Source organism: Ursus arctos, chromosome X (genome assembly GCF_023065955.2).
Source record: "Ursus arctos isolate Adak ecotype North America chromosome X, UrsArc2.0, whole genome shotgun sequence".
Taxonomy (NCBI): domain Eukaryota; kingdom Metazoa; phylum Chordata; class Mammalia; order Carnivora; family Ursidae; genus Ursus; species Ursus arctos.
This window is the reverse complement of record NC_079873.1, coordinates 40,756,552-40,781,817: the sequence shown is the minus strand read 5'-3', so window position 1 is coordinate 40,781,817 and position 25,266 is coordinate 40,756,552. Positions and strand designations below refer to the sequence as shown.

General features: G+C 50.2%; 1 protein-coding gene across 4 annotated transcripts in view; it reads left to right on the top strand.

Moving 5' to 3' along the window:
- The window catches only part of OTUD5 (OTU deubiquitinase 5), a 29,887-nt gene extending 4,621 nt beyond the window's left edge, over window positions 1–25,266 (top strand). Inside the window, exons 2-10 of one of the 4 annotated variants that reach the window (XM_026513396.4) lie at window positions 8,847–8,940; window positions 17,359–17,423; window positions 17,510–17,666; window positions 17,764–17,912; window positions 19,951–20,025; window positions 21,818–22,021; window positions 23,458–23,659; window positions 23,751–23,864; window positions 24,177–25,266. In XM_026513396.4, coding sequence (XP_026369181.1) covers window positions 8,847–8,940; window positions 17,359–17,423; window positions 17,510–17,666; window positions 17,764–17,912; window positions 19,951–20,025; window positions 21,818–22,021; window positions 23,458–23,659; window positions 23,751–23,864; window positions 24,177–24,298 — 1,182 coding nt within the window. In that variant the 3' untranslated portion in view covers window positions 24,299–25,266. Of the gene's footprint in view, window positions 1–8,846; window positions 8,941–17,358; window positions 17,424–17,509; window positions 17,667–17,763; window positions 17,913–19,950; window positions 20,026–21,817; window positions 22,022–23,457; window positions 23,660–23,750; window positions 23,865–24,173 lie in introns of all 4 variants that reach the window. The other 3 variants (XM_026513395.4, XM_026513398.4, XM_026513397.4) reach the window with 3 other exon arrangements.

Sequence of the window (25,266 nt, the reverse complement as noted above, 5' to 3'; positions counted from 1 at the left end):
GGGATATGAGATCCTTCTCATTATGAAGGACTGAAACATAGCTTGGGTACGTAACAGCTCTTTCTCTCCCTGCAACAGGGATCTGAGCACCCCCTACCTCAAGGTCCTGAGCTGCTGCTTTTTTTTTTTTAAGATTTTATTTATTTATTTGAGAAAGAGAGCACGCGCGGGGGTTGGGGGGTGAGGAGAGGAGCAGAGGAAGAGAGAAGCAGACTCCCCACTGAGCAGGGAGCCTGACTTGGGGCTCATCCCAGGACTCAAGAATAACAACCTGAGCGTAAGGCAGACGTTTTACTGAGCCACGCAGGTGCCTTAGGCCTGAGCTTCACGTCAGGGATGTAAGATCCCTGCTCTGAGAACCGTAGCCTGATACCACTCTTCAGGGAACAAGGGCAGCATGGTGTCCCAGAGATGGAGCCTGAGGCCTCCCCATGGATTTAGTCTGCCTTCAGGGCCTGAGACCCATTGCACGAAGGACACTTGAGCTTGCCCTCAAGGACAAGAGACCTATACATACCTCAGTGATTGGTGTCTCTAGAGATGAGATCTGGACTTTCCCCTCAAGGAATTTAAGGTACTCTTCAGGAACAGAAAGACACTTTCCACCTTGGGCCCTAAGTCCGTAGGGAATAGGGTCTTGGGTCTCCCCCTAAGAGTTTAAACTTTTCCTTCGGCGTATGAGACAACTCAACCCACCTTAGGACCTGAGACCAGAGTCTCCCCTGAGAGTACTGTCACCTCACTTTAGATAGCATATGTATACCCCAGTCATAGGGACCTTTTACGGACATAAGATATTTTGCCTTGGAGACTTGAGCCTCAGACCACTTGTGAACTAAATCCTGAGAACTACCCACTCGCTTTGGGACATGGGTAGGATGGGATTCTGAGGAAGAGTCCGAGCCTCTTCCCAGGGGCTTAAGCTTCTCCTCAGGGCCAAGAGATCCTTCACCTTAGGGAGGGGCCTAAGTGCCCCTCCCACAGCCCCCTGGGTATGAGGCTCTCTCCACCACCCTGCAACCAGGCAGTCTTTTCTCACCAGCGAGAGGTACATGAGGTCTTCTCCAGTGTGGCCTGAGGCCTCCCTCATTGAACAGAAAGACCTAAGTGCTCTTCATAGTCATAAGAACTCCTTACCTGAGCCTCCCTCAGGCCAGGAAGATCTCCCTACTTTCTATGAGAAGGTTGCCAGGTACTGGGACGTGGCGGCTGAGGCCTCCCCTGAAGAACTAGGAGATACTTTCAGTCTCTCCCTGACCCAGCTCTGTTTGCTTCTCATTTCCAGGATCAGGGAAAATGTTTTGAGCCTCCTGAATTGCTTTTTTTTTTTTAAGATTTTATTTATTTATTTGACAGCCAGCGAGAGAGGGAACACAAGCAGGGGGAGTGGGAGAAGAAGAAGCAGGCTCCCAGCAGAGCCCGGAGCCCGATGCAGGGCTCGATCCCAGGACCCTGGGATCACGCCCTGGGCCGAAGGCAGACGCTTAACAACTGAGCCACCCAGGCGCCCCCCTGAATTGCTTTCAACAAGTTTTTTTCTCGCCAGAGACATCCTCACTCCAGAGAAATTCTCTACCCATATTTCTTTTCCCCTTGGTTCAGATAAATCTTTTTGTACTTCACAGGGGCCAGGGCCTTGTCTTGAGCATCGTGTCCTTGCTCCCTTTCTACCCTTTACTACTACAGGTAAAATCAATTTTCTGGGCCCACAGGGTCAGGACCAGGAATTGTTTCTCTTCCTGGTTGGGAGAGTCTGCCTTTTCTCCACAGAAATAGGAAGTGCTATGTCTGTGGTCCCAAAGACATAAAGGAAGAAAGTTGTGTGCTGCCATGGTGACTAGAAAGACCTCTCCTTACGCCCGCTTTGCATCTCCTAGGCTCCCTTCCTCATACTTGTTCCCATAATAACATGGAAGTAAAGCTCTGTTGCTGCATGATGTCTTCCCAATGACAGAGGAAAGGCTTTTCGTGTCCTCACACGTCTTGGGACAAAAGGAGAATAAGATGCTTCTCCCTGCCTCACCTTATCCAGCTTGGGAAAATTTGGGGATGAGAAGAGAGGAAATTCTTTTTTTTTTTTTTAAGATTTTATTTATTTATTTGACAGAGATAGAGACAGCCAGCGAGAAAGGGAACACAAGCAGGGGGAGTGGGAGAGGAAGAAGCAGGCTCCCAGCAGAGGAACCCGATGTGGGACTCGATCCCGGAACACCGGGATCACGCCCTGAGCCGAAGGCAGACGCTTAACCGCTGTGCCACCCAGGCACCCCGAGAAGAGAGGAAATTCTTCCTGCTGCTTCAGTCTTGGTCCTGAACTGTCACCTGAGGCATTTGTGGCCTTGGAGGCCCATTAGATCTCCTGGGAAAGAGAGGAGTTGTTGAGAGGAAGCCCAGATGGTGAATCCTTGTTCTAACTACTCACACTTCCTGTTTGTTCAGATGTTGTGACTACTGTAGGACTTGAGGAGCCCTTTTGGCACCCTGGGGTCCTGGTGCTGGGGAGGTGGTAGTGTCAAGGGTTTCCTTTTCCAGGCATAGCTGCCTTACTGAGTCTACCCTGTGAAAAGAGTGGCTTGTAAGTCTCCTGAGCTTGAGGACACCACAGAGCATTTTCAGAGGGGGTCATGCATGCTCCGATGGTGGAAGAAGCTGGACCTGGCACTGTAGCCAGCATACTTAGCTTCCCACTCTGGCTCTGCTGGAGCTTTTCTGGATGAACCAGAATAGCTAGGTCTATATTCTCTGGGTCTCCGATTCCTCATTGGTCAGGTAAGGAGCTGGTGAAGTGTTGTTTAGCTTTGGGATTTTGGGGAACTCACACCAAAGCCCTCTGGACCTGGAGGTGACAGAGAATGGTGGGTGTCTTTTGAGGAAAATCTGGGTTTCTCTTCTGTGTCTCTCCCCCCATCTTGCCCTTTTGTCTGTTCAGTGTGAGGCTCGGGGTTGGCAGACAGTGAGTTTTATGTCCAGCTGTGTTGTGATTAAGCTTGGGGGTTGCCTGTCAGGGGACCTACTGGCTGGTGTGGAGGTAGTGTGGAAAAAGTTTGGGCTTTGGAGCTGGGCAGGCCTGAGTTCAAACCCCAGGGTCGCCTGCTTGGCTGTTTCATGGCTTTAGGCAAATGCTCAGCTGCTTTCTTTCTTTTTTTTTTTCCCAAAAGGCCACCCATGCCCGGGGTTATTGAGTGTATGAATACCTGACCTGGCCCACCTCGGAGTTGGGCTGATTCTTCTCTCGCAGTTTCCCCAAGATCATCTGGTTCTTCCTGGAATCCTTTGTAACAGCCGAGCTTTGGCCTCTAGGAACCTGCTGATTCCTTTGGCGGGGAGACAGAGTCTTATAGCAGGAAGTAGTCCTTGCCCAGGCTATCTGGGTTTGAGTCTATATCTTCAGGCACTTCCCCTTTCTGGGCCTCAGTTTCTCCAACCTTAAAATGGGTAATAGTGAGGAGGGAGGTTAGACTCATTTCTTGGAAGCTAGTTGTGCTCTTTTCTTTAATTCCCTGCTTCCCACTCCTGCCACCCATTTTGAAAGTTTTGGGTGAGGCCCTTTGGCTTGTGGGGGTATGCTGCAAAGTTTCAAGCTGTGTTTGACTTCCTTCTCCCCTGCTAGTGCTATAGGCCCTTGGGTTTGTTTAATTTTAATGGCTATATTGAGATATCATTCACACACCACAGAATTCACCAATTTAAAGTGTACAATTCAGTAGCTTTTAGTGTATTCACAGAGTTGTGCACCTACCATCATGATCAATTTTAGAACATTTTTGTCACTTGCAAAGAAACCCTAACCCTCACCATCCTCTAATCCTCTCAGCCCCTCTCAGCCCCCAGCAACTACTAATCTGCTTTTTGTCTTGATTGATTTGTCTGTTCTGAATGGTTCATATAAATGGAGTCATACAGGGTGCAGTTCTTTGTATCTGGATTCACTTAGCATATTCTTTTCAAGCGTTGTCCATGGTGTAGCATGCGTCAGTACTTCATTTCTTGTTGCTGCAGAATAACAGAATCCTCGCGTTTTGACCCACTTCCTCCCCCCTTGCTCCCTCAGTGGCCCGGCAGTAGGTTCGAGGGCCTTGCTCTTTTCCCATTCCTTCGTCCTGGAGAGCTTGTGTTGCTCTTTAGAGAGCAGCGCGCCCATTTTTCATTGGATAGGTTGCCTGTGTTTTGCCCATGGAGCTGAGCCAGTGTTCCTGGGTGTTTTGGGCGGAGAGGGGATGGCCTTGGCATCAGGCTTGCTGGGACAGAGCTGTGAAGGCTAGAATATTAAACATCTCTTGGCCCTGGGCTCTGAGAAGACATCTGCCCGAGAGCTGCCACTCCTGCTGCCATCTTCCCCTGCCCCCTCCCCTTTCAGGGGCAGCTCATTCATTGATAGGCAGGGTCAGTAGCTTCCCAGACTTGGAAGGGGAATTCCAAGTCCCTGCTGCCTTTATTCTAATCCTCTCCCTGGGGGGATGCTACAGAGATGGGTCCTGTGGGACTGGAACCGTGCCATATTGCCTCCCACCAGGGAGTGCTTCCAGGGGGTTGTATTCGTTTCCTGTGGCTGCTGTGACAAATTACCACAAACTGAGTGGTCTAGAACAACAGAAATCAATTCTCTCACAGTGCTCTAAGCCAGAAGTCCAGAATCCGTTTCACTGGGTCAAAATCAAGGTGTTGGCAGGGCTGCACTCACGGCAGAGGCTCTTGGGAGAATCCAGTACTCTTCCAGCTTCTGGTGGCTGCCAGCTTTCCTTGGTTTGTGGCTGCATCACTCCATCTGCCTGTTTTCACACCGTCTTCTCTGTTTATGTGCAGGCTCCTCTTCTGTGTCAGGTTGCTTGTGATTGCATTTAGGTCCTACCCAGATACTCCAAGATGATCTCCCAATCTCAAGATCTTAACTTAATCACACTGCCGAAGACCCTTGTTCCTTACTAAGTAGCATTTGCAGGTTCCAGGGATTAGGGCCTGATATCTTTGGGTGGTCACCATTAGGCCTTCTACAGGAGTGTTCTTTTTTCCCTTCCAGGGAGGAGAAGAGAACCCATTAAGTGCTTTCCTACTGGGCAAGGTCCTGTAACATTTGTGTCTTTCCAGCTACCCTGTTATTGGGAAGCTTGTTATCCCATTTCACAGACTGAAAAAGTGGAGTTTTCAGAGTGGCTCATCACATGGTTGGTAATTGGTGGAGCTGGATTGGAACCTAAGTCATTGGGGTCCCAGAGTCTGCTTCAACTTCTCTTGGGCCTTTGGACCAGTAGGTTGCAGAGTCTTGCACCTGGGATCCCCTGATGTCAAAGAGCTTCGCCTAGCCCCCTTGTGGAAGCTCAGGGATGTGGAGGGACTCGCCCACTGGCTCAGCAATGGGCTTGTAAGATTCATTGTCTGGAGTTTCTCAGGCCAGAACATTGATGTAGCTTAAACTTACCAATGGCAGGGTTAGCCCCCGTCCCTCTCTCCCACTAGCCTTTCCTTCCTGGACCACTTTCCTAAACAACTCCCAAGTTGGTACCTTTCTCAGAGGCTCCTGTCCAGACAGGGGAAGGAGGAGACTATGGTACGGACTTCTGGTACTCTAAACTCTTCCTGGAGCCCAGGACCATAGCCTCCCTTTTTTCTCTCCCCAAAGGGAGTGGCAAGGTTTCAGCCAGACCCAAAGCCCTTAAGGCTGCTGGTGCCAAAGCCAGCGGAAGGGTCATGGTTTGGCCTCCAGATCCAGGCCCAGATCGCCCCAGGACCAAAGCCCTACTTGTGCAAAGGGTATGCTCGGGCCTCCTTCATTTTTAGAGACAAACGAGGACTTTCCCAGGATGGGCTGCCAGGTATATCTCCATGCTGTGGCTCATGAGGCCTTCCCCATTGCCTCTATATACTAGGTTTTGCTGGTGCCCAAACCCCAGCTCTTTCTGTCTTTGTCAAATGAGGATAATGCTCATTGCCATCTGGGCTGTGGTAAGAACAATTAAATGAAGTCACCTTTTGCATCAGGCACCTGGCATGGGGCAGGCATTTGGCTAATATGAGTTCATCTTTCTTCCTGGCCCCGCCCTGCTTACCTGCATAGTCCTATCCAGGACTTTAGCTGTGCTGGACTCACCACTGGGCCTCTGGCATCCCTAGTGCTTTGTGGTAGAAGTGATTTTTTAAAATGAATTTATTTAGGTAATCTTTACACCCAAAGTGGGGCTTGAACTCACCATCCCAAGATCAAGAGGCGCATGCTCCTTTGACTGAACCAGCCAGGCACCCAGAGGTGATTTCTTACCCAGTTAACAAGCATTTCTGGAGGTCTTCGTGTTTTAATCCGTCAGGTGACCCCTCTTCTCAGGTCCCTTCCTGTGTGTCTTATTAGCACCATGTTCAACTCTTTCACTGCCCTGCTCACACTTGTGTGTGGTCATTCCCTGTTTCCACATCCCCCCCCAGCAGTTTGTGAGCTTCTGGAGGGTAGAGACCAAGTCCGATTCATTTCTCTGTCCTCGTTGCCTGATTTGGCAGCTGCCTGGTAAACCCTTGTTGGAGGAATAAGTAGTTCCCCCTCTCCTCCTCTTTGATCTCCTTCTCCCTCAGTCTCCTTTTCCCTTGCACTTGAAGGCAGGAGGTTGCTATGTGCCCGTCTTTACAACTTCTCTTTCTGCCCAATGTGGGCCTGTAGTCACAGTTGCAGCTTCTCTGCTGGTGACCCCTGGCTGGGACAGGTACCATGGTGTTGGGAGATGGCTGTCCCTGTGGGACAGGGACAGACCGGGGGGGAACTGGCTGAAGTGTGCTAGTCCACAGCCTCTGCGGCGTGAGAGGCACATGCTGGAGTGCTGTGTGTAAACAAGACTCTCCGTGCTGTCCATGGGAGCCCATTAAGGGACGCCAGGTGCCTTTGTCATCTCTGGCAAGCCAGCCACACCTTCCTGGGGTATGGGCCCTAATGGTGGGGCTGCTGGGCATTCCCTCATCACCCCCCTCTTCACCCTCTAGTGTCCAGCCACTCCCGTGGGACTTGTTGAGGGCCTCTCAGTTGTACGTGGTCTCTGTCTGTGCCAGTCCTGCCCCTTCTGTGGCTGAGGACCTGTTACTTACCAAGCCTGTTCAGACCCTGAAGCTCCTCTGAACTTCTTGGCAGCTCTGTCAGGTAGATCACGTATCCCTCATTTGATAGGAAACTAAGGCTTGGAGAGTTGAGGTAGTTTACCTGAAATCACACAGCAAGTGAGTGACAGGGCTTGGGTTGGAACGCAGAGCCTCCGAACCTTGTACTTCCTACTCTGCTGGGAATTTTGCTCACCTGAGCTGGGGGAAAGTGGCCTGCAGAGAAGTGATCCCCTCTGTCTAGTTAGAGTTAGCCCGGATCCTCTAAATCCCTGGGCAGGGTGGTGTCCCAAAGGAGCAGGTTGGGGATTTCTGGTCCCTAGCCCGGATGCTGGATAAGGCTGGCTTCTTCTGGTGGCCAGCAGAGGGCGTGAGGGGCCTGGGAAAGGTCTGCAGCTTCTGGTTTTGTTTTGAAATGGAAAATACGTTTTCAGTGACACGTGGACATTATTTTTTTAAATCGACTTAATTTTTTTAGAGCAGATTTAGGTCCACAGCAAAACTGAATAAGAGTCCCAAAATGAACAGGAAGTTCCCACATACCCCCTGCCCTCACACATGTATAGTCTCCCCCATTATTAACATTCCCCCACCAGGGTGGTACGTTTGTTACAGTCCGTCCGTGTAAGACACATCATAATTACCCAGAGTCCACAGTTCACATTAGGGTTCACTCTTGGTTTTGTACATTCTGTGGGTTTGGACAAATATATAATGAAATGTAACCACCATTAAAGTACCATACGGAGTAGTATCACTGCCCTAAAGATACTCTTTTCTGCCTATTCGTCTCTCCATTTTTTTTTTTTTTTTTGTCTGAAGATACACATTTGTACACGCTCACTGAACCTGAACCTTTGGGGTCAGATGTGTTTTGGAATTTAGAGAAATTTCAGAATTCAGAAAAATCACCTGGTGTGTCTACTGTGTGTTACGTAACACCTCTGGTGGGGTCTGTGGTAGTACCTCATAACCAAACACCTGAATGCTTCTGCATGGAAATGTTTGAATATTCACCTCCAAGTGGGATACATAGGTTCTTGCCAGTTCAGGTCAGGTTATGATGGCAAATGAGTTAAAGAAAGACTTTGGTTTTTAAAGCTTTTTGAGTTTTAGAATTTTGGACAAGGGATTGCATACCTTTCATGAAGAAGGTCAAATAAAATCAGGTGTAATACCAACTTTTAGTGATATTTTTGTTGTATGGTCTTCACAATTTTTATGTGTTTGTATGCACATACATATATACGTTAAATGTGTTTAGTTATAAGTGAGATCATACAGCATATGCATTTTGCCTTATACGATATATTTTGACATTCCCTAGCTATACGTAGGGCTTGGGATCCTCAACATCTTCCCTACCTTAAGTGGCTGGAGGGTCCCCAGGTGAACTGGTGAAACTCCTTGAGATACAGCCAGGTCTGTCTCCACCCCCACCCCCGCCGCCCCACCCTGCCCCCAGTACTTGCTAGGTCTGGGCCTCTGGCTGCCTGTGGGAGCCCAGTATTGGATTCCCAACATGGTCAGCAGGGCCCGTCAGAAAACAGATAAGACCCTTCTGGGAGCAAGTCTTCTGCTCACACAATGACTAATTCCCAAAAGAAAGGGTCTCCTCCTTCTCCATGTGCATGGGGTGTCAAGCAGGGCTGGGAACTTGACCCTGCCCAGTGTCCTCTCAGCCAGTTAGCTGGGCCCTTTGGGAACTGGAGGGCAGGGTCCTGGGGAGCGGGTGCAGGCCTTTACTGTTGCTGACCTCCACCTCTTCCCTTCAGCAAGAGCACTGGTTTGAAAAGGCCCTGAGAGACAAGAAGGGCTTCATCATCAAGCAGATGAAGGAGGACGGCGCCTGTCTCTTCCGGGCTGTAGGTGAGTCTCTGCCTCAGCCTTCAAGGGCCTGGGGCTGCCCCTAAGCTATTTCTAGTGTTTAGGAGTAACCCCTGAGGAGGGGCTTGGAGGTAGAGTTTACTGGTGGACTCCAGACCCCAGCTTCAAGTTAGTATCTGGCTTCTGTCCTTTGGTCATGAGGCAGTGCGGTGGTGTAAAAGTAATAATGATGACAATAATAGTGATAAAAAATAATGTTACTTAGGGACAGATTGCACTGTCAGACACTGAAGGAAACCCTTTTTCATTCTCCTCCAAGCTAGGTAAGTGTAGGGACTACTGTGGTTTTCATTTGTCAGAAGAGAAAAGCAGCTTAGAGCGGGGAAACGACTTGCCCAGGGTCAGATAGTAGTAGAGTTGGGAGTCTCTGGATTGGGTTAGTCTGGGGCCCATGTTCTTTTTTTTTTTTTTTTAAGATTTTTTAAAAATTTATTTGACAGGGGCAGGGGGAGAAAAAGTGAGAGAGCACAAGCAGGAGGAGTGGCAGAGGGAGAGGGAGAAGCAGACTCCCGGCGAGCAGGGAGCTGGATGCGGGCTTGAGCCGAAGGCTTAACCGACTGAGCCACCCAGGCACCCCCTGAGACCCATGTTCTTAACCACAGCACACTGCTGTCACCCTGGGATCGTAGGATTTTTTTAAACTTACACAAAAACAGAATAGTGAATTCTCTTGTACATCATTCATCTTCAAAATAGTCATCAACACATGGCCAGCCTTGTTTCATCACTACTCCGCCCACTCTTTTTCACTCTCCTGAAACGAGAGTATTTTTAAAGCAAAACCCGAATGTCAGATCATTTCATTTGTAAATATTTGTGTATGTTTCTCTAACAGATAAGATTCTTTCTTTCCTAACGTAACCAAGATGTCATTATCCTACCTAACAATAATCATAATTCCTTAATAACATCTATCTAGTCTGAGCGACATCTTTGAGGCCCCTCTGGCTCTGAATAGGTGACCCAACAGGCAGTTCTAAGGCCTTATGCTAGTGTCCAGGGGTATTTGGGAATGTGATCTGACCCTCCCATGGCGGCTCTGCTATCTACCTGGAAAAAGGGCCCTCTGATAGGAGCCTTGAAGTACGAGTCAGAAGCCCTGTCTTCTACTTCTGGCCGTGATTCAAAAACTTGCCGTTTTCCCATCTGTTAAATGGTGTTGATTCTGAAGGGCTCCTTGAATCCTTACAAGGTCTCCTATTCTCTCACTGTGTGGCTAGCCCCGTGTCTACTGGTGGCCTGGACCGACTCCACTTCTGACTGTGCCACTGATTCTTGGTGTGAACTTGGGCAAGCAACTCCGTTTTCCTGAGCCTGTTTCCGAGGCTGTAACAGGAGGCCGAAGACTCAGTTATAATGGTTATATGAGATCACTTCAGTAAATCCCTTTGGTGCCGGACACCTGGTAGAACCTCAGGGAACAGGAGCATTGATGAAACCTGAATGCTGTTTTCAGTGGGGTCTCAGAGCTACAAATGTGTGTTGAATGAGTAGAAGAAGTTTAGGAGGGTTGGGAGCTTGCCTCCCCGTTCTACCAAGCAGAAGGGGCTCAGGCAGTGGACTGTGTGCTGGGCTGGGAAAATCCCACTCCTCCTACCCCTGTGGCTCAAGCCTGTGTTCTCCCTGGGATGTTTCCTAGAGAAAGAGCTGGGTTTGGGGGCATCTTGGACCAAAAGAAGGCAAAGAAATAATAGGTCAGGGCCTGTTAGGTGCTAGGCCCTGTGCTGAAGCCTCAGGCTAGATGTGGGGCAAACAGGGCTGCTGCTGGAGTGAGTGTAAGAGAATGCAGCAGGGCACCTTGGTTTCAGGTGGCCTTTGAGGCAGATGTTGGAGCTAGTAAGGACCTGGCTTGTGCAGTAACCCATTTCAACAGCAATATTTTCATGTGTGTCCATCCAACTGACCTCCCCAAACACCCTCTGACACCCCCCAAGGGCCTTCCAGTAAAGGCCTGAGCTTACAGGAAGAGCTGACCGCGGCAGGTTGAAGGCCTTTCCCTATCAGCACTATGGCTACCCATTTCCCCCAACTGGGCTGCCCTTGGCTTTTCTCTGTAAAACCTCAGAAGCCCCATGGCCACTCCCTGCAAGTACATGGCCCCTGGGTCTTTAGGCCTCATCTGTAGGTTTCCCTGGGGCAGAGTGCAAAGGACATGTGCCTGGGAAGGGGACTTTGTCCTCGGGCTTTCTGTTCCCCCTCTGCTTCCAGCCTAACTTGTGCAGGGACAGGCAGCAGTTGCCCTGAGCTCTGGTGAGCAGGCCTACAGGTTCTAGCTTCCTGCCATGCATTGCATAGTAGGAGCACATAACTGAAGGCTGGAATTGGAGGGGGGATTGCACACATAGAGGGCGCAGTGTTGTTCTTTGACCCTGACTGCTGGCATTCAGCTGGGTGCTTCATATTCACCTGCAAAATTGGGATTGTTATCCCGAGATAGGTGAGAAAATTGAGGCTCGGGAAAGGGAAATGACATGCTCAGGGTCATTAGTGGTGGAACTGGCATGGGAACCCAGAGGTGTCCAAAGGACATGTTCTTTCTATGACCCTAGGAAAGCCCTAGCTTTTCAACTTAGCTGTCAACTGGCTGGGTGACCTCACGTATATTCCTTGACCTCTCTGGGCCTTACTTCCTCCATCTAGGATCCCGTGGTCCTCTACTGTTGGGAATCCTGAGGCAGGTGGCCTTCTGCCCTCTGTTTTGCCTCCGAGGTCTGGGAGTCCCTCGTGTGAACCAGTATTCACTGCTCTCTCCCACAACCCCCTGTTGGGGACTTGTGAGCATCAGTGAAGGCTTGGGTGGAGTGGAAATAGGAGCCTGAGTTCCTGAGGTATCCTGTGGCCCACCCTGTCCCTGCTAGGCTCAGATAACCTCCTCCTGGAAACGTGCGTCTGCTTCTCTCCTGCCCTTTCCACATAGGACTTTGACTCAGCGAAAACCTCTGGCCTTGGCCCTGGCCTCTGTGGGCAAAGTGGAGGCCACACATGCGTCTGTCTGCACGGGCCGTGAGGAACCAGCTGGAGCTGTACATGTTAGAATGGTGGGGCCCAGAAACAGCCTGGACCATCAGTGTTGGAGGGATGGAGCTTCGATTAATTTTGACTGTTTTATAAATGGGGAAACTGAGGCCTTAACGAGAAAGCCAGGACCCTATTATCTAGATCACATAGCCAGTGTCAGAACATAGGTGTTTGAGGTTGAACTAGGCCAGAGGGAGAAGATTCTCATGGACTCCCATGAGCACCAGTTTCCATTGGGCTCTTTCTGCCTTGCTTCCTCAGTTTCCCCATCTTTGTCGCGGGAATCCTTGAGTAGAAGAGCGGGCATCTCAGAGACCAGGCTATCAAGAGGACTGAGTTCTCTCTGCTCTCACTGAGGGTGTCTCCCCCACTGAGGGCGCGCCATTTGGGGCCACGGGTCAGACGCACACCACAGCTGCGTGACAGGCAGGGGAGGCCTTTTTCCTGGCTCATCTCCTCGATGGGGCCAGGAGGCAAGTGGGGAACAGATCAGGTTCCTGTCTCCCCCTGCTGCTGTGTGTACACACGTTTGTGTGGTTTGTTTGTTTTTAGATTCCTTGCAGACAGCAGGCTTCCTTCTCTTTCCTCAGCAGAGCTTGCTGTGGCTCTTCTGGCAGGCAGGCAGGCAGCAACCTGGCAGGGAAGCAGGTCCCAGGTGCCTCTAGAACAAATGGTAGGGCCCTGTACTTCATTAAACTCCTTTAGATAGGCCAGGCTTTCCTGTCTTGCTTCTCCACATAACTCTTTGGCAAATAGTGACTATTTTAGGGAGCCTGAGGAAGAGGGATTAGAGGGGTTTGAGGGACCTTCCCCCAGGCAATAGGGGAATGAGACTGAGGCAAGTCTGTTAGAGCTGTTGGCTCTCCTCCCTCCCATTAAGCCCTGGCAGAGGGTGGGAAGGAGGTGAGGGCCCTCAGTTTATACAGCTTTGCCTCTCATCCAACCTTTAGTCTTAGTTAGCAGCAAGGGCAGCTACTTGTTGAATGCGATAGGTCTCTGTAGTTGTGAGGGTGGTACAGCTATTTGGCTTCAGGGAACACCCTTTGCAGGATCTGCTAGCTTTGTGTGTGTATATGTGTATGCATGCGCGCGCACACACATACGCGTTTCTCTGCGCGTGTCTCACCGTGCTCAGAGAAAGGACAGGCGTAGGGTGTGGGGAGGTAAGGTTTATGCTGACCTCTCTGTAATTTCTGCCCACTCCCAGGCCTTTCCAGGGTTCCAGCTGATTCCCGCTTGTGCTGGTGGGGAAACTGAGGCAGAATCAGGCCTTGCCCTCGGCAGGCAGGCGGCTAAGGCGATAGCTGGATTGGGGGTAGTGGTAACATCATTTGGAGCATCAGTATTTGAAGTTCCCAGGTACTCCTTGAGAACCTGGCGTTTACCCTCCCTGATGTATGACCTTGGGCCAGCTCTGCCACATTTCTGTACCTCAGTTATCCCTCCTGTGTAAAGTAGGGCTTTTTGGGGTGAAGATGGAATAAGTTGGAATGTGAAAAGGCCTTGGTGGAACCAATTGTGGTATTGTCCAGAGGATTTCCGAGCCCTCTCTGGGTTTGGGACAGAGATGAGGTAGTGGGGGACCCCCTTCAGCTGGACTCTGGGAGGGGAGAGCAGGTGCAGGTTGCCCACAAGTGCAGCGTCAGCAAGAAGAGGAGTTTCGGTTTCTATCAAAACAAGTTCTCTGAATTCCCCTACCTCTGCAGGTCCATTGGGCCCTTTCGCCCACCTTGGCCTCCACAGGGAAGCCCAGCCCAGCCCCTAGTCCCATATGCCAACCCTTTGGGAGGAAGAGGGCTTTCTGGAGGACGGAGGTGGGGCTAGCAAAGTCAGACAAGCATTGCCTCAATAAGGAGGACTTCCTGTATTTTAGCCCTGCCCTGGATGGTTATCCCACCGTAATATCACTGAAAAGATCCTTCTCTCCCCCATTGGGGAAGTATTATTGCTCAGTTTCCTTGGTGTTCAGATATGCACATTTTCTTCCACATTGATGATCCCAAAACTAGCGTATATCTGATTTTTTATTTTTTATTTTTATTTTTATTTATTTTTTTTAAAGATTTTATTTATTTATTCGACAGAGATAGAGACAGCCAGCGAGAGAGGGAACACAAGCAGGGGGAGTGGGAGAGGAAGAAGCAGGCTCATAGCGGAAGAGCCTGATGTGGGGCTCGATCCTAGAACTCCAGGATCACGCCCTGAGCCGAAGGCAGACGCTTAACCGCTGTGCCACCCAGGCGCCCCATATCTGATTTTTTAAAAAGATTTTATTTATTTGACAGACAGCGAGCGAGGGGACACAAGCAGAGGGAGAGGGAGAAGCAGGCCCCCTGCTGAGAGGGGAGCCTGATGCAGGGCTTGATCCCAGGATGACCCAAGCCGAAGGCAGATGCTTAACGACTGAGCCACCCAGGTGCCCCAAAACTAGTGTATATCTTAGAATCAGTGAGGTGGGTCGTGCCGCCCCCCCCCAACAAAAGCTGTGATTTAAATGCATGTACAATACCACCTATCAGTGCATTTTAGGGTTGAGGAGAGAAGGGGATACTTTACAGGTAGGTAGGTAGAGAAAGTCATTTAAGGACCCTGTTTTGTGAAGCCTGTATTATTGATTTGATGTTAATTTGGTTGCTGAAGATTTGAACTACAGACATAAGGTAGGCCTGTGGACCTTTGGGTTCAGTAAAGGCAGAGAGCCAGCCCTGCCTCTGTGAGGAGGGACAGCCTAGACTTCTTGTTCGGGGCTTTCCTCTGGCTGAGGAAGTGCGACAGAAGTGAGGAAGGGCCTAATAAATGGTTCCGGTGACATTCTGACTGACTTGGGGATGGTTAGCTGTCTGAGAGAGTCGTTGTCCACTCACGACAAACGGAGCTCCTAGGTTCATTTCTTGAACACCTAGTACATTGTAGGCATTCGGCAAACCCTACCCCTTGTTTTGACAGCCCCCTGTGAAAGGAAGAGGAGTTACTCTCCCCTTCATGGATGAAGACATTGTGGCCCAGAGAGCTTGAAGGCCTTGTCCGGTGCCGCACAGCTAGGAGGCAACAGAGCCTTTCTGCTAGGCAAGGGAGCTGATGGCGGTGGAATGGGGGGCCTTCAAGCTTCCCTCAGCTCCCTTCCCTTTTCCAGTCTCCCCTTTCCTCCATTTTCTTGCATCCTGCATCCAGCTCAGGTAGAGCCATCTCCCAGGAAATGCCTCTTGATCCCTCCCGAAGAACATCTCAGCCATCGCCTTGAGCTTGGCAGGCCAGCCTCTGTTTAACCCCTTTGCCGCCATCTCAGTTCCTGTTTACTGCAGCTGTTGGCAGCACTGCCTCCTCAGCACCCCAAGCTCATTCTACATAAATAGCTCTCGGGCAGCCACAGCGGGCTCTGTGGTCCTGGCTTCTAAGAAAGGCGGCAGCAGGGGGCCCCCAGCCTCTGTGCAGGGCACGTGACTTGCTGGAAGTGCTGCTGGGGGGGGGGCGGGGGAGAGTGTGGCCGCAGAACCCACATCCTTGTTTACATGGGTGAAGGGGCTACCCCTTCCCGCCTTCACAGCTCCCCTCCCCCTCAGGTCTCTGCACCTCCAAGAGGACGTGAGACAGGCATGGGCCCCATTTTCTGTCTCAGAGCAACCTTTTCCTCCTTACCTCACAGAATCCTTAAGGGAGGGAAGAGGAGGGCAGCGAAGGCGTTCTGGCGATTCTTCAGAGGTAGACTGGCTGTCATGGAAGACCTCTGCGGCGTTCCCTGCGGGCTGCCCCTGCCCTGGTGCCCCAGGGAGATCCCATCAGAGCAACAGTCCTTCGGGGAGACAAAGGGAAATTCCCTCTTCGTCTTAGCCAGTGGACATCAGGCGTGCCTCGTCTTTAAGCCCACTTTAATTTCCCAGGGAGAAGACTCCCTGGCTCCCCCGGCCTGTCCATCTACTCAGCAAACTGGTCCCAGTTTACTGCACTGTATCGAGCCTGAGCTGGGATGGACTTGGATGTGACTTGCTCTCAGCCCTCAGTGGGAGTCAGAGTGGTCAGGCAGAGGAAGTCTGCACACACCTTTAATAAATCTGGTGATAGAAGTGCTCTGGAGGGTGGGAGGGCTAGGGAACTGCCTAAAGAACACATGGGCGTTTGACAAGTAGGCAGCCAAGGAGGATGGAAAGAATGCTTCCAAAAAGAGGAAATGGCATGTGTGAAGATCCTCAAGTAAGGCAAGGGGAGCCTGGCTCTTATTTTGACAGAAGCCCTGTGACACCTAGACCATTTGGGCCACAGGCTGCCTTTCCCAAATTAAGCTTATGTTCATGTCTTATTTCTCTTGCTAGATTATATGCTTCTTGCAGACAGGGGCAGGATTTTATTCACCTCTGTCACCTTCACAGTACCCCACATTCAGGCCCCACTCTGGGTAGGGGCCTCTGATTTATTGAGTGACTGTTCTGTCCCAAGCCCAGTGCTGGTCACCTCATACCCATTATTTTGTTGATCCTACAAGAGGCCTGCCAGGGAGTTACGTGCTTGTTCCTGTTTTACATGTGAAGCGTATGAGGCTCAGGGCACTTGGGTCGCTTGCCTCTGGTTGTTTAGCTCACTAGTACCTGGCAGAACTAGGCCCGGAGCCCAGTTTTTATGGTTTCTTCTTTTTTATTTATTTTTAACCTACGAAGGCCATGCTGGCTCCCAGGAGTCAGGAAAACTGTATTCTAGAGTTGAATCTCTCAGACTGACTTGCTGTGTGACCTTGGTGAAGCCATAAACTCCCCCAGCCTTAGCTTCCTCATGTGAAGAGTGAAGTCGGGGTGTGGAATTGCTGGAGCTCGAGGCCACTTAGGGGACTTAAAATGTTTATTGACTTGTTTGGGTGGCCGGGCAAGCCCTGCAAACTCATCTGCCTGAGAGGCCTGTGGTTGCGTTCCTATTGCCTGTACTCTCCTATTCTTTTTTTTTTTTTTTTAAGATTTTATTTATTTATTTGACAGAGATAGAGACAGCCAGCGAGAGAGGGAACACAAGCAGGGGGAGTGGGAGAGGAAGAAGCAGGCTCACAGCAGAGGAGCCTGATGTGGGGCTCGATCCCATAACGCCGGGATCACGCCCTGAGCCGAAGGCAGACGCTTAACCGCTGTGCCACCCAGGCGCCCCATAGATTTTTTTTTTTAATTTTTTTTTAATTTATTTATTCGACAGAAATGGAGACAGCCAGTGAGAGAGGGAACACAAGCAGGGGGAGTGGGAGAGGAAGAAGCAGGCTCATAGCGGAGGAGCCTGATGTGGGGCTCGATCCCATAACGCCGGGATCATGCCCTGAGCCGAAGGCAGACGCTTAACCGATGTGCCACCCAGGCGCCCCCCTCTATGGCAGCTCTTGACCCCCGCTTCTCCTTTCTTCTGTCCCCACAGCTGACCAGGTGTATGGAGACCAGGACATGCATGAGGTTGTGCGGAAGCATTGCATGGACTATCTGGTGAGACATTGCGGAGGCTGTGGGGCAGGGGCAGAGTGGGTGCATCCCCTCCCCGCACAGACCTGACTCTCCGATCTGTTCTGCAGATGAAGAATGCTGACTACTTCTCCAACTATGTCACAGAGGACTTCACCACCTACATCAACAGGAAGCGGAAAAACAACTGCCATGGCAACCACATTGAGATGCAGGCCATGGCTGAGATGTACAACCGGCCCGTGGAGGTGTACCAGTATAGCACAGGTACTTCTGTGGTGGGTAGGTGAGCGGCTGACTGCACCTGGTCCGAGCCTGCCCTGCCCGGCCCACTGTGGATGCTCCTTCCTTTTTTTCTCTGCAGAACCCATCAACACATTCCATGGGATCCATCAGAACGAGGATGAACCCATCCGCGTCAGCTACCATCGGAATATCCACTACAATTCAGTGGTGAATCCCAACAAGGCCACCATTGGTGTGGGGCTAGGCCTGCCATCATTCAAACCCGGGGTAAGTGGGTCCCCATGCCCAGGATGGCTGCTAGATAGAGAGGCCAGAAACTTCCTTTGGGGGTCTCAGTTCTGCCCTAGCCCACAAAAATGTCCTGTCCCTTGAGTTGCCCCTGAACTCTCACGTCTGTAAAACTAGGGAGTTACCCAAGGTGATCTCTCGGAGCTCTTTCGGTGGTCTCCATTTGCATGTCTGAGCTGGCTTACCCGTCTTTTGTGCCTGTTGAGGGTTGGCATTTTGGTATATGGAGGCACATCTGGGCTTGGTCTGGGTATCTCGGCACCCACATGGATCCTCCGAAACTCGGCAGTTCTAGACAGCTGTGGTCACAGAGACTTGAAATGCAGGCCTGGCCTTACCACTTACTGGCTGTGGGACCTAGGGCAGATTATGCAGGTAATGTGAGCTGGCCGCTCGGTCAATACAGAAAGTGCCTAACAACTGGGCCCGTTGCCTGGGAGGTGCTCAGAAGGCGGCAGTACATTTTCCAGCACATGCTGACAGATTCTCGTTCTCTCTCATAAACAGTCATCTTCTGGGGGTTTTGCTATCTTCTGTTCGGGTTTCACTTCCTACAAACAGAAAAGTGCCCCTGCCTCATTTTAGGAAACGCACACCCTAACACCAACACACCCTCCAACATGGGTTTTTTTTTTTAATTTTGTTTTTTAAGTAAACCTTTAATTTTAGAACAGTTTTAGATTTACAGAATTACTGAGATTAGAGAATTTACATATTCCCCACTATGATGAACATATCAGCATATAACATTTGCCACAATTAATAAACTGATATTGATATATTAACTAAAGATCATCCTTTATTTAAATGACCTCAGTCATTCCCTAATGATCTTATCTGTTCCAGAATCCCATCCACGAGACCTTACTACATTTAGTTGTCATGTCTCCTCTGGCTCTTCTTGGCTCTGACAGTTTCTCTGAATTTCCTTGTTTTTATCTTTGATCTGTTTACAGACTCTAATTTTGCCTTTTCTAGAATGTCATGGAGTTAGAATCATAACAGTATGTAGTTTTTCTCAGAGTGGCTTCTTTCACGTAACACCACATATTTAAATTTAAAATTCATCCATGATTTTTTGTGGTCTGGTCACTCGTTTCTTTTTTTTTAAGATTTTTTTTAAAGATTTTAAGATTTTTTTAAGATTTAAAATTTTAAGATATATTTATTTGAGAGAGAGCATGGTGGCAGGGGCAGAGGGAAAGGGAGAGATAATCTCAAACAGAGTCCACGCTGAACGCACAGCTCAACCTGGGGCTTGATCTCACGACCCTGAGATCATGACCTGAGAGGAAGCCAAGAGTTGGAAGCTTAACTGACTGTGCCACCTTGGTGCCCCACTCGTTTCTTTTTTTTTTTTTTAAGATTTTATTTATTCATTTGACAGAGCAAGCACAAGCAGAGGGGAGGGGCAGAGGGAGAGAGAGAAGCAGGTTCCCTGCTGAGCAGAGAGCCTGATGTGGGGCTCAGTCCCAGGACCCTGGGATCATGACCTGAGCCGAAGGCAGATGCTTAACTGGCTGAGCCACCCAGGCACCCAAGTCCCACTCGATTCTTTTTTTTTTTTTTAACTTTTTTAAAAATGTGAATGCTGGGGCGCCTGGGTGGCTCAGTCGTTAAGCGTCTGCCTTCGGCTTAGGGCGTGATCCCGGAGTCCTGGGATCGAGCCCCACATTGGGCTCCTCCGCTGGGAGCCTGCTTCTTCCTCTCCCACTCCCCCTGCTTTGTTCCCTCTCTCACTGGCTGTCTCTCTCTCTGTCAAATAAATAAATGAAATCTTAAAAAAAAAAAGGTGAATGCTGTAAGGATTTTTTATTTGTTTGTAGACTTAATTGTTTAGAACGGTTTTAAATTTACAAAAAAATTGAGAAGGTAGTCTGGAGTTCCCATGTGTCCTCCTCCCCCCTGCACACAGTTTCACTTTTATTAACATATTGGATGACTATGATACATTTGTTACAATATATGAACCAATATTGATACAGTATTATTAACTAAAGTCATCATGTCTCTTTAGGCTCCCTTGTCTGTGACGGTTTCTCACACTTTCATGTTTTTGATGACCTTGACAGTATTGAGGAGTACTGGTCAGGTATATTGTAGGATGTTTCTTTTTTGAAATTTGTCTGATGTTTTTCCCATGATTAGACTGGGGTTATGGGTTTTAGGGAGGAAGATCACAGTGGTAAAGTACAATTCTCGTCACATCATATCAATGGTATATACTGGGAACATGATTTATGACTGTTGATGTTGAACTTGACCCCTGGCAGAAGTAGTGTTTGTCAGATTTTCTCCACTGTAAAATTACTCTGTCCCCCCATTCCCTTTTCCCTACTGTCCTGTTCGGAAGGAAGTCATTATGTACAGCCCACACTGAAGAAGTGGAGGTTATGCTCCGTCTTCTTGAGGGCAGCGTATCTATATAAATTATGTAGAATTCTTCTGCAAGGGAGAGTTGTCTCTTGTCCCCCATTTATTTATATCACTAGGGACTCAAGGGTATTTCTTTTATACTTTTATATTTTGAGTTATAGTCCAATACTACATTTATTTGATGCTCACATTGTTCCAGTTTTGGCTATTGGGAGCGCTCTCGGTTGGTTCCTGCATTGCTTTGACATACCCCCATCATTGTGGTGGTGGGTTGGTTTTTCGGTTTTTGGTATTTTTTTTTTGTTGTTTTTATTTGTTTATTTTGTTTCATTTTGTAGCACTTTCTTACTTTCTGGCACTATGAGGTGCTCCAGGTTCATTTTGTGTATTTCTTGCCCCAGTCCTAGAACCAGCCATTTCTCCAAGGAGCCCTGGTTCCTTTTATTGGAATATGTTTTTAGAAACCAAGATCTGGGTGCTGAGTGTGCTCCTTGTTACTGGGGTGTCCTTGCTTCTAGGCCCTTTCAGCTGACAGAGCAAGGAGGTAGATCTGTGTATACTAACCTATGTGTATACACTTATCTACTTATGTAACCATCCGTATCTCTGTGAAGCTACAGTTTTTAACTGATATCTCCACTGATAAGGTACCTCATCAGTTTTAATTTGCAATTCTCTGATGACAAATGGTGTTAAGCGTCTTTTCATGTGCTTATTTGCCATCTGTATATCTTCTTTGAGGAAATTGGGTGTTTAGACTTTCTTTCCCCATTTTTAAATTGGCTTGTTCTAACATAGAGTTTTACATACTTTTTGGACTATTATACATAGGTAAAAAATTACATTTTACATCATAACTTAATACCCACATGGTGTGTAGTGTGTGTATTTGCATTAAAATAATGTTAAAGTTTCACTGAGCAATACTTGCATTTAATGCCTAGAATATGCTCTGGTATTTTTTATTACTTCATTTTTTTAAATGCTGTTGTGTCTTATAGCCTGACCAAAAGCACTCTCCTACAATGTCCCACAATTTGTAGCACCCCTTCCTGTGATGATAACGTCTTCTTATCCCCTTAAATGTCCAAATACTCCCTTTACCCTGTGTACACTCAGCTAACTTCTGAGGTCATCTTTTCTCCTTGTCCCATCTGGGCATAGGTGAGGAAGGTCTCAGCATTATGAAACTGACTCATCGCTGGGTGAGGCGTCTTTAAGTTCCAGCACCTGGCTTCCCCAGATATAGTACTTCACTCAAGGTGTCTTGGGGTTGGGAGCAGGGCTTCCGAGCATAGGAATTTGGAATGACAAGTCCCACTACCGAAGCCTGTCTTTCCCCCAATTCTTGATGAATAGGCAGCCTGCTCAGGGGGGTGCTTAGTAAGAGTACCTGCCTTCCTATCTCCTCTCTTCTGGGCCTATATGCCCACAATCCTGAGCCGGTTCTGGCTCCTGGCCAGAGTTCAGAGTGTCACCCCGTATCCCTGTTCCTCCCTGCCTTGCAGTTTGCAGAGCAGTCCCTGATGAAGAATGCCATAAAAACATCAGAGGAGTCATGGATTGAACAGCAAATGCTGGAAGACAAGAAGCGGGCCACAGACTGGGAAGCCACAAATGAGGCCATTGAGGAGCAGGTGGCTCGAGAATCCTACCTGCAGTGGCTGAGGGATCAGGAGAAACAGGCCCGCCAAGTCCGTGGCCCTAGCCAGGTGAGTCCTGGGCTCTGTCACTGGCCTGGCCAAGAACCCCTTACTTCACATCCTCTGCCCCTGTACACGCAGATGAAATTAAGCAGTTTTGACATCTGGGAGAGAAGGAAGCTCTCAGCCCGTTCTGTACCACATCTTGGCCTTAGTCTTGGCATTGTGCCTTAGAACTCTCAACACCTTTGCAGAACAGGCTCTTAAGGAGTGAGGGAGGCCAGCCACTGGCGGTGACATGTGGGATTGATAGTTCCAGAGGGACAAGCTTTTGTTGAATGTCCTTGTGTGTCAGGCTCTGTGTTGAGGATGTAAAATTAGGTTTGGCCTATTCCACTCTCGGTGATCCCCTGTCTACTGAGGGAGACAGATACGTCAGTGAGGCCCTTGACCCTGGCTGGGAGGCCAGCGGACATGGGGACTCTGGTCAATCTTCACACAGGAAGGTTGGATTTTTAGGGCAGGGATGGGGCAGAGCAGGCAGGCATTTGAGGAATCACAAGGAGTTTAGAGTGACTGCAGATGTTGTAAGAGTTGAGTAATTTCTACAAAAATATTTCTTGCAGGTCTGTGCCAGGCCCTCTTCTCAGTGTACGGGGTTACATTGGTGAGCCGGGCAGGCCCAGATCCCTGTCCATGAGGTGCTTACATTTTTGCAGAGTGAAACAAAAGAAACAGTAAACAATGAATAGATGAGTGAGAGGTGGGACAGATGAAACATGTAGAGCGGGGTGAAGGGAGCCAAGAGTTAACAGGATGAGATAGTATGGTCAGGGTAGGCCTCAGAGCAGGTGAGATGTGAGCAAAAGCTTGCAGAAGGTGAGGCAGTTAGCTGAGTGCATGTGCCAGGCCAGGCAGAAGGCCAGCAAGAGCAAGGCCCTGAGGGAGAGTGTGCCCCTGGTGTGATTTGGGAGCGGCCCGGAGGCCAGTGTGGCTGAGCAGAATGCAGTAGTTGGAGAGGTAGGTGGTGGGGCCGGGTTGAGAAGGGGCTATGGGCTGTGCTGAGGACTTTGGCTTTTACTGTGAGTGAGGCAGAAGCCTTTGGGAGGGTTGTGAGCAGAGGAGGGACAGGATCCCCCTGATTGCTGAGTGCAGCACGGAGTCTAGGGGGTTAGGGGGAGAAGCAGGGGACCAGTGAGGTGGAAGCTACTAGAGGAGTCCCAGTGGTGGCGGGTGGCGGTGCTGGCTAGGGAGGAAAGGGGATGGAGTTGGAATGTATTTTGAAGGCGGAGGTACAGGTTTCCTGCCAGATTGGCTGCAAGGAAGTGAGGGGGGATTAAGGAGCTGGCCTTCGTCCTGCGGTCTGCTGTGTGACTAGGAATGATGGTGGCCTATGTAGAAACTGTCATAGCCGGGACGCTGGGAGCGAGCCAGCCCTCAGGGATGGGGCAGAGGAGGCTCACAACTGGCACCGGCCCTCACCCCCTCCTCCGTCCACACCGCAGCCCCGGAAAGCCAGCGCCACATGCAGTTCTGCCACAGCAGCAGCCTCCAGTGGCCTGGAGGAGTGGACCAGCCGCTCCCCGCGGCAGCGGAGTTCAGCCTCTTCACCCGAGCACCCTGAGCTGCACACCGAGCTGGGCATCAAGCCCCCTTCCCCAGGCACTGTCTTAGCTCTTGCCAAACCTCCTTCGCCCTGTGCACCAGGTCAGTGACTTGGTGACAGGGAAGCATGCTGGGGTTAGGAGGTGCTGCCTAGGTCCTGGGCCCCCTGCCTCTGACTGTCCCTCTGCCCCAGGTACAAGCAGCCAGTTCTCGGCAGGGGCTGACCGGGCTACTTCCCCCCTCGTGTCCCTCTACCCTGCTCTGGAGTGCCGGGCCCTCATTCAGCAGATGTCCCCCTCTGCCTTTGGTAAGCCTCCTCTGTCTAGGGGCCTGGGGCCATCTGGGAGTTGGGGGAGAGATGGAAGAAGCAGCAAGTCCCGAGAGGGGGCTTCTATAGCCTTTGGTCATCTCCCCAGGTAAAGGGAGTTTTTCAAGCCTAAGGGATGTGTCCAGAAGGGATCTGTGTGGGATTTCGTAGGCCAGAGGAGCCTTCTCTGTAGAGAAAGAAGTGGAGAGGGGCCTGTATGGGATTTCTCCAGAGCCAGGGGTCAGCAGAGGCTGAGGAGAAGGTGCGCTGGGAGTGCTCCATCGTCCTTTTCCCCTTCCTCTTGCCCAGCAGGTCTGAACGACTGGGATGATGATGAGATCCTAGCATCGGTGCTGGCAGTGTCGCAACAGGAATACCTAGACAGTATGAAGAAAAACAAAGTGCACAGAGATCCACCCCCAGACAAGAGTTGATGGAGACCCAGAGACTGGAGACCACCTCCCAACCCCCACCACTCCTGCCCTCCGGTGCCGCCCCACCTTCTTTGGCTTTCTTCCCTCTTGCCTTCTTCCCTCTCTCCCCTCCTTTTGCTCCTTCCCACTTCCCTCTGGCTGGCCTACCCCTGCGCCCCCTCTCATCGCTGCCACCACCACCATCACCCGTGTCTTCGCCAGCTGACGTGCCCTGTTGCCCCCTGCACAGCACCATCCCTGCATTCCACAGGGGACTTGGGCAAGGGTGCCGAAGGTAGGCGAGAGGCACACAGAGACAAACCAACTGGCAGCCAGGCAGCCCCTGAGGAGAGACATTCAGACAGAGGAAAGTCTCCTTGCCCCCCATTCCTTCCAAGATCAGAAATACTTGTCACCCCACCTCCACAATGATGCTGGGGAGGTGGGAGGAAGAAGTGGGAATTCCCCTTCCCAGTACCCCAAGAATGTCTGAGCCTTCAATGTTGAATTTTTTCTTTATTAAAATGTACTTTTATCTTATAAACTCAACCAATCCAAAGTGATGTAGACGACAGCATTGGCTCTGTGAAGGCGGCATCTCTCTGGTTTGGGAGCAGGCAGGCCACGGGGCACAGGAGGCATAAAGATGTGGTTGCCGTCTCTAGCCTCCAGCTCTGTGGAGGTGGGCAGGGTCTAGAGTGCAAGCTGGGGCGGGGGCAGGGGGCAGGTGTCCCGTGGGCTTTGGACAATGAGACTCTGACCTCGCTGCATTCCTACTGCTTCCACACCACCACCACTGCCACCGCCACCAGTCTCTTTGGAATCTTGGGGTGGGGGCACCTTTGAGGATTGTGGCTGCTGCCGCCCAGGATTTGAGCGTGGGGAGTGGGAGCAGCCTCAGCAGATGGGGCACCCGTGCCCTGCAGGTGTTGACAAGATCCACCATCTGTAATGTCCTTGGCACAATAAAACCAAATGTCAGTTTCCCC